General features: G+C 46.0%; 1 protein-coding gene across 1 annotated transcript in view; it reads right to left on the bottom strand.

Annotated features, from left to right (window-relative positions):
• Positions 1–8,994, bottom strand: part of stxbp5l (syntaxin binding protein 5L) — a gene marked incomplete at its 5' end in the record, with an annotated part of 114,174 nt that overhangs the window by 6,932 nt on the left and 98,248 nt on the right. Inside the window, 2 exons of the mRNA XM_079517787.1 lie at positions 1–164; positions 2,313–2,552. The exon at positions 1–164 is cut by the window's left edge and continues 3 nt beyond it. Of these exons, the coding sequence (XP_079373913.1) occupies positions 1–164; positions 2,313–2,552 (404 nt within the window). The remainder of the gene's footprint in view (positions 165–2,312; positions 2,553–8,994) is intronic.

Here is an 8,994-nt window from a genome sequence, read left to right as displayed (position 1 = left end):
GGAGGATGAGGGCGAGAAGTTGACCAGCTTGCGCTTGCGCGGCCGCTCGGGGTCCTCGGGGGCGTTGAGGTCCCGCCACACCTCGTAGGGGCTCAGGGTCAGCGCGCCCGTGATGTCCATGAACGCAAAGCGTAGGATGGAGCCCTTCAGCATCAGGACGTTTCCTGGGGGGAAAGATAACGTCAATGATGAAGCAAAAACAAAAAAATGAACGCACACAGTGTAGGGCATTAAGCAACTAGTCGACTAGTTTACTAGTCGACTAGTAAATCCACTAGTCGACCTTGTTGGTACTAGTTGACTAGTTGATAAGAAAAGGAAAAAAAAAAGTTTATTTCTTTTATTTATTTCCCGATTTGGTAGGCCTCAAGATCAGGTAGATTATAGTTATAGTCACCATGTACACAGTTTTTCAATGTACAAATATTTATTTCTTCCCAAAAAAAGAAAAGAAAAAAGTTCATTTTTTTAATTTATTTTATTTTTTACATAATAGGTAGTTAAACAACTAGTCGACTAGTAAACTAGGCAACTAGTCAACTAGTAAAAATGACTAGAAGTGAATGCCCTAACACAGTGCGAGTTTCACACACATCGGAGGTAAGATAAGGTAAGGTAAGGTCATTTTATTTATAAAGCGCCTTTCAAAACAGTTACAAGGTGCTGTACAATAAAATAAGAGGAATAAAACAAGAACAATCAGATAAACCAACGATGAAATGAGAAACAGAGCAGCAAGAAAACAGTACATAGAAATAGATAAGAACAGAAACAGAACAACAGTACATAGAAATCACCATACAATAGAAATAATCACTATAGCAAAACCAAAATGTTTGCGGTACAAATTAGTTTTTAGCAGCTTCTTGAAGTTCTCAACAGACTCTGCATGCATTTCTCAAGTAAAGTGGTAAGTCATTCCACAGCGTAGGTGCAACACATGCATAAGCTCGATCTCCTTTGGCTTGCAGCTCAGTAGCGGGGATAGTGAGAAGGAGAGGCCCATAGGTTACAATAGAAAAGAAGGGAATAAACAGACTTACACGGACGGAACACTACAGCTCTGTGGAAAACGAGGCCTGGCTAGGGCCTCTTTTCAATTTCCATTCCATCTGTTGTTTTCTTATCTAAAACCAGAGATTGGATTGAACAACCCAACTTCCAATTGAACGCGAGACGGAGAGAGTTGTGGAATTAATGATTTGGGGAAATGAAAACACTCTCTCCCAGCTCGCTCAGTTCACCTGCATATAATGCTATCTGCAGAATATATATGCGTGGCTCTGCTGGATGCTGTCAGGTTAGACCTCATGTGTCCACACACCGTTACTGTTACTGTCAGGTTAGACCTCATGTGTCCACACACTGTTACTGTTACTGTCAGGTTAGACCTCATGTGTCCACACACTGTTACTGCTGGATGCTGTCAGGTTAGACCTCATGTGTCCACACACTGTTACTTGTTACTAAAGTCTGGAGCTCTCTGCTGGAACTGTTGAATCCCGCTATAGAGGGTATGCGCGTGACATCATCATCAAACCAGGAAGTTATGCAGGAACGCCTACTGAGTGGCAAAAAACTACTTTCTGGCCTTGACAGCCCATACATCCACACAGAAAAGTCATATCTGATTGCATTAAACAACATTAAACGATGTTAAACTCACTTTGCCTGTTGCTTTGCCACTCGATGTGCCATTCACTTTAAGCATGCGCATACTCTCTATACCCGACTCCATATAAGCGGATGAAGATGGTCGGATGGATGGATGGATGGATGGATGGTCGGATGGATGGATGGATGGTCGGATGGATGGATGGATGGATGGATGGATGGATGCAAAAACAGAATTTACAATTTCCCTTTCCTTCTACTCCACTACATCTCAGAGGCAAATGTGTTGCTCCACTGCAATTCATTGTATAATGATATAACTTTAGTTACTACTTTTATAGGTTTTGAGTATCATCACAAAACATACAACCCCTTCAGCCCTATTATACTTTGGCGATCTGAAAATAGCCAATCTACAAGCTCACAATCTACAAGCTCACAAGCTTTTTGATTCGGTGTTCCAGTAGATCCAATATGAATAAGCCTTGCTGGGCCATGAGGCCCGTGCTGTTTCTGTAGCGTGAGGCAGCTTGATGTACAAGTACACCCCCTGGACATTTGGGCCAAATTTTCACGATTTTTCAAAAATAGCTTGTAGATCTGCTATTTTTCAATAGCTAAAGTATAACATAATGCTTAAAACACCGAAAGGGGTTCCCGTCCTGAACGGGTAAATATATGTATAGTAACAGTCTCACCGCTGGCGCCGATGGTGACGGGCTCCTCCAGCCTCTCGTCCTCCTCGGTGGCGACGGACATGGGGATGAGCAGGACCACGCCCAGGCTGGTGCCCACCCACAGGCACGGCGTGGGCACGGGGTCGCTCTTGCGGCCGTAGGACTCTCCGAACTGCAGCGTCGTCACCGCCTCCTTGGTGTCGCGGTCGATGCTGGACACGCTGGAGCTGCGCGAGCGGCTGAAGGAGTTCTCGCGGCTCTCTGCCGGACCGGGCCGGGGCCGGGACGCGAGGAATACACACATGACGAAACAATGTCCCCGGCAAGGACGGACGGACAGACAGACAGATGTACAATAAGAGAGGGAGACACGAGGGGGAGAGAGAGAGGAGACACAGGGACACACAGACAACAAGCAGGGGGAGAGACGGTGTTGGAAGACGGACATTCCAAGGTCGTAATACCGGATACAGTGACAACATGGAAAGACAGTCATGGTAATGTGATGGAGACGTGCATGAGAGCAGAGGAGAACATATATAGAAGACAGAGAGTGAAAAGGAGGGAAAACAGAACAAACACAGATAAGCTGTGGCGCATTGCATGTAAATTGTAATGTAAAAACATTGGGGGAAAATTGAAACAGAACAGAAGATGATGATTCTCTCCTGGATCAACTGTAATGTTCAAACTGTACCAAATCATGCTCTCTCCCACACACACACGCACGCACGCACGCACGCAATATGAAAGGAACATCTTCTTTCCTTGCCCACGGCTTCATGAATGAACATTCATTTCATACATACTGTAGGCCTACATACTGTACACTTGACACATACTGTATGAACAGACATTACACACACACACACACACACACACACACACACACACACACACACAGTACAGAGTACAGTACAGACACGCAAGGGAGCACGCACACAAACCGGTTGACACACTAGACACACTTCTTGGACGACGTCGGACTGCTATCCATTAGAAATGTATAGCTTTAGCCTCCACCAGGAAAGTAGTTCATGTTTAGCCCAAGTATGAGTCATGCACCTCTCAATTATTTAGAGCTACAGTGGGCAGAACGTGCCGCCGCTGCTGCGCTACCACGCCTGTTTTCTGTGAGGTCTCCTGTATGTATTCATGATGTTTTTTGTTTTTTTCATTTGTTTGATGTTGCCTTGTTTATTCCTGTGCAGCACCTTTCGTCAACTAAGGTTGTGTGAAATGTGCTCTGTAAATAAAAGGTTGATTTGATGTGATGCCCTGGTCATCACAGGCCACACAGACTGATGTGATGCCCTGGTCATCACAGGCCACACAGACTGATGTGATGCCCTGGTCATCACAGGCCACACAGACTGATGTGATGCCCTGGTCATCACAGGCCACACAGACTGATGTGATGCCCTGGTCATCACAGGCTACACAGACTGATGTGATGCCCTGGTCATCACAGGCCACACAGACTGATGTGATGCCCTGGTCATCACAGGCCACACAGACTGATGTGATGCCCTGGTCATCACAGGCCACACAGACTGATGTGATGCCCTGGTCATCACAGGCTACACAGACTGATGTGATGCCCTGGTCATCACAGGCCACACAGACTGATGTGATGCCCTGGTCATAACAGGCCACACAGACTGATGTGATGCCCTGGTCATCACAGGCCACACAGACTGATGTGATGCCCTGGTCATCACAGGCCACACAGACTGATGTGATGCCCTGGTCATCACAGGCCACACAGACTGATGTGATGCCCTGGTCATCACAGGCCACACAGACTGATGTGATGCCCTGGTCATCACAGGCCACACAGACTGCAGAGTTTGAGGTCAAAGCATCTGAATGGCTATTAGTGGTGGAAAAAGTACTCAATTGTTTTACTTAAGTTACCAATACAGCAATTTAGAACTACTACGACGTTACAAGTAAAAGTACGGAGTTGGAAATGTACTTGAGTAAAAGTACGAAAGTATCGGCATCAAAATGTACTTAAAGTACTAAATGTAAAGTACTCATTGTGCAGAATGTGCCATTTCACAAGTTCAAAATGTGTACAAAATCTATTGAAAATAGCAGATCTACAAGCTCATAAAGTGTCGCAACGCGACACATTATGAGCTTGTAGATCGGCTATTTTCAAATGGCCGAAATGTATAGGGTTGAAGTGGTTAATGTATGTTTTCTAATCAAAACTAAAATCTTCAAATTAACTATAGCAACTAGTTTTCAAATAAGTTTTGAATACGTTTTCAAATAATTGTAGTGGAGTAAAAGTACAAATTTTGGCTCTGAGATGTAGTGGAGTAGATGTAAAAGTATTGTAAATTGGAAATACTCAAGTAAAGTCCAAATACCTCAAAATTGTACTTAAGTACAGTACTTAAGTAAAAGTACTTAGTTACTTTCCACCACTGTATTTTGGTACGCTGAAAGTGCATTTATAATTTTATAGTGCAGAGTAGACGAGACGGTGATGATGACGAGTACACAGAACTGTCTCACGGCGGTACGTCGTGCAGACACACGTAGAGCGAGTCAACTTTGTTCGCCAACTGTTGAATTTATACACTATAAGGCCTCACTCAGACCTTTACTGCATTGCTGTATGCTTGTTGGATGAATGTTGTGTAGTGTCATGGCCGCCCCAATGCATTTCCAATGGAAGTCACATGGTTTGTAGTCCACATTTTGGACTACAAGCTGTTGTATGGCTTTCGGCTGTGTTTCGACTGCGCCCCTCCCCCTCATACAACACAAATGTTATGTCAAACCATGTGACTCCCATTGGAAATGCATTGGGGCGGCCATGACACTACACAACATTCATCCAACAAGCATACAGCAATGCAGTAAAGGTCTGAGTGAGGCCTAAATCCCACGATCCTCTGCACACAACTTCCGTCCGCTTATACAAACAGTAACATTAATGGAAGGCGGAAATCCACCCTCTGAAATCCGCTTATAACCATGGTTACAGTGACCTCTGTAGGTGTTAATTAGGTGCTATACCGTAGCTTTATCTTTTGAGTGTTTGTCCAGTAACAGGGGTCACTCTCCCCGTCTCTCCAGCTCTTTGGTAAACAGGAGAGAGAGCTCCACAAAGAGGCAGTCTTTCCGTTCTTTCTACGCGTTCATTATCACATTTGTGTTACGTTAGCAACACGGGCTGGCATCCACCCACTGAATAATAATTACAGGCTGAGCTTCAGACCGCTCGGTGTAAGCGTGCGTGTCTGTACACATCCCTGACCCTATGGGAGCCAACCACAGGGCAAAGCCAGGAGGGGAAAGAAGCGTACCACCTAATGTAGACGTGCTGCGGCGCGACAGCTTGGCTGACAACACCGTAGAGCTCAAGAACCTGATGTTGGATAGGACATTGTGGAGGGCAGCGACCCAGGAATCCCCATTTGGTGTCGGCTAGACCTCACTCTCTCGCAGCAGAGAGATTGTACACATCTTCATACTGTAGACGGCCACAGGACTGAGTGACGGACGGACGGACGGACTGACGAACAGACGGACGGGGGACGTATAGGGGACTCAAGACAGTGTGACACGAGGAGTGGGCAGTGCGTGCCCCCCCGGCCCACCCTTACCTCTTTCGCTCCAGCAGTAGGGCGTGGTGGTGGTGACGTGGTGAGATTCGTCGTGCGAGTACATACTGACTCCGTGTAATTGCTGTAGCATCGCCCTCTTGGACGCATAACCTACTCGACCCCATGACAACATGGACGCCATAGATGACACAAACCCAACCAACACATCCCCCCCCCCAGCCAGCCAGCCAGCCAGCAATAGACATGACAGACAGATGGGAGACACAGAAAAAATGCCAGAGAGGACAGGAAGGGTGACAGAAAGAGAAAATTCAACAGAAGTTGGAGAAATGTAATATGCGAAAACACAGAGCGGAGGAAGACAGAGAAAGGTCACTCCGTTTATAGGCTGGAAATGATGCAAATGATGAAAGAGCCAATCTGCAGGCTCACAGTACGCCACATAATGCTGCTTGTAGAGCTTGTAGATCGGCTATTTCCAGCACAGGACTATACAGTTGGAGGCCATCGATATTGTCCTTTTCTTTTTGCTGAGGTTTGCGTGATCTGCGCAAAAGGACAGTTAACCCATTTTGGGCGGGAACCCCTTTTGGTGTTTTAAACATTATGTTATAATTTAGCTATTGAAAAATAGCAGATCTACAAGCTCATAGCGCGCCACCGAGTGGCACGCTACGAGCTTGTAGGTCTGCTATTTTTGAAAAATCGTGAAAATTTAGAAGGATTTTTTCAGGATTTAGAAGGATTTTTAAAAGTTTTGAGGTCAGGCCTAAATGGGTCAAATGATAAGGGACAATATTGGTGGCACCCAACTGTACATCATGTCACAACATATTGGTTGGCTACACCCAACCGTTTTTCAATGCCACGTTGTTAACCCATGTGTGTGTGTGTGTGCATCGGTGTGACACGAGCAGAAACTAGCAATACGCCAAAATCCCCCTGACAATATTAGCCCCACGATTTGTTATTGAGCCGACAAAAAATAAGCCACTTCCGTGATCCGCCTCACAGACAAAGACCAAAGCGAGCCAAGATTGTCCATACCCCCTCGTTCACTTTACATTGGACTCAGTTTCCCAGAAGCCTCGCTTGCAAGCGAGTTGTAGTTTGATTTCCGGTTGCGTCGTCATAACGCGTCAGCCTCGTCACGATGTCCGCGACAAAGACGGATTTCCATAATAATCATCTAAACAACGGCAAATTAAACATAAACAAATAGCGGGTTTTAGCGTATTACGCATGGAAAGACAATAGAATAAATGCTGTGTGTGGCGGGTTATGCGGTCCAAGTGTTAAACGAGTGCCTCCGACGTTGGCGGCAGCTCAAATCGCTCGCATTTGTTGGGTAGTGACTGACAGAACCCGTGAGGTGTTGGCTAATTAGAGTCATGCACACATGGAGCTCTAACGGGGCATGGCGAGGGGGAGTCCTACGGGCCCGGAAGAGAGGAGCTGGAAGCAGGCAATAGCGGACAAAGTAAAGGAAGTGTGAAGGTTAATTATGCTTCGCATCAGTGCTTCCCAACCTGGGATCTGGGCGCCCCCCCCCCCCCCCCCTCGGGGGGGACAGGCTTTGATTGTGAGACCATGTGTGTTTATCGGAGGTATTAGTCCAAATAGAGGTTTAAACATGTTGCACAGATTCATAACTTGCTTTCATCCACTGTCTGCCTGCATGTTAACTCAATGTGATAGTAGTCAAAAGAAAATAGCAGCTCTACAAGCTCGAGCATGTAAATAGGAGAAGTCTACAGTATTACATGCACTGAAAATGTGCGCGTGAAACCCCGGCTTTAGTTTAGACTTATTGGTCCGACTGTCATTAGACCAACAACAACCTACCTCAAAGTCAAACCCTAACCTAACCCTATAACCGCCAGCACGGGAGCAGCGCATGTTCGACCGCATCGTGTCCGACCGTTGTTTCCGCATGTCAGTCCGTCAGTGTGTCTAATCTGCGTGTGGATCCCCCCGCGTGTGCACCCACATAATGAGGGGTGTCAGCTTGTGTCCGATGGTAGAAGAGGGGTCTCCAAGGAGACCCCCCTCATATTTGCCTGATGAAGACATAGTAGGTCGAAACGTTGCACTTTGTTGCCTCTAAATAAAGTAAGTCTCTGAGCTCTAGAAACTAGTGTCTGGATGTTCTTTCTCTTCCTTGATGTTTGCCTTGATGCCTGACATCCAGCACCCTGGCCTGAATATAGGCATTGAGACACAATCTTCTCTGTGGAAAGGAAAGGTCTCCGAGGAGAAAAGGTTTGGTAAATGGTGCATTTATATAGCGCCTTTATCCAAGGTGCTTTACATAGATTGTGCATTACATTCACCCATTCACACACATATTCATACACCGATGGCGGCGGAAACCATGCAAGGCACCAACCAACAAATCAGGAGCAATTAGGGGTTCAGTGTCTTGCTCAAGGACACTTCGACACCAACTCTGGGGGAGCCCGGGTTTGAACTGGCAACCTTGCGGTTACCATCCAGCCACTCTACCCCTGAGCCACCGCCGCTGAGTCACCGCCGAACCAATGCTTTGCAGGACAAGTATCGACCAAGGCGTTGCAGGACGAGATCGAGTGCCGTCAACACTGTGTCACGTATACCTCTGGGGAAAAATGAACGGGTGCAGACGCCTCGATAAAAAAGATGCGCGCTCCTCTCATTGGTTAGGAAGACAAACTAAGCTCCTTTCATTTGTTAGGAAGACAAACTAAGCTGTGTTGCTACAGAAAACTGCACGTTCACTTCCCCGTTTACACTTTGTGACGACGCCGACGCCGTAGGCGAGTTTTAGACTGCTCAAAAAAAGTTGTTGTCGCAGTTGTCGTGCAAAGCATGAGTTGACCTTAAAGGGAGGGTAAATAGGACAGACAGACAGATGTCAGGAGTTGTGTACTGAAATGGACCCCTTTGATTTACTGTAATTTATGTATTACTATTGTTGTTATTATTACTACTAATACTACTACTATTATTATTATTATTATTATTGAGTGATTAACCATCATTAAAAAGGTTATCGACTGAATGCTCTCGATGTTATTCAGATGTCTCGCTCAACAGCCGTGATCTGTAACCATCCCCGGCAATTAAATGTAGCTAAT

This window comes from Electrona antarctica (genome assembly GCF_951216825.1).
Source record: "Electrona antarctica genome assembly, chromosome: 13".
Taxonomy (NCBI): Eukaryota; Metazoa; Chordata; class Actinopteri; order Myctophiformes; family Myctophidae; genus Electrona; species Electrona antarctica.
Note: the sequence above shows the minus strand (reverse complement) of the source record. Positions and strands in the feature narration are given on the sequence as shown.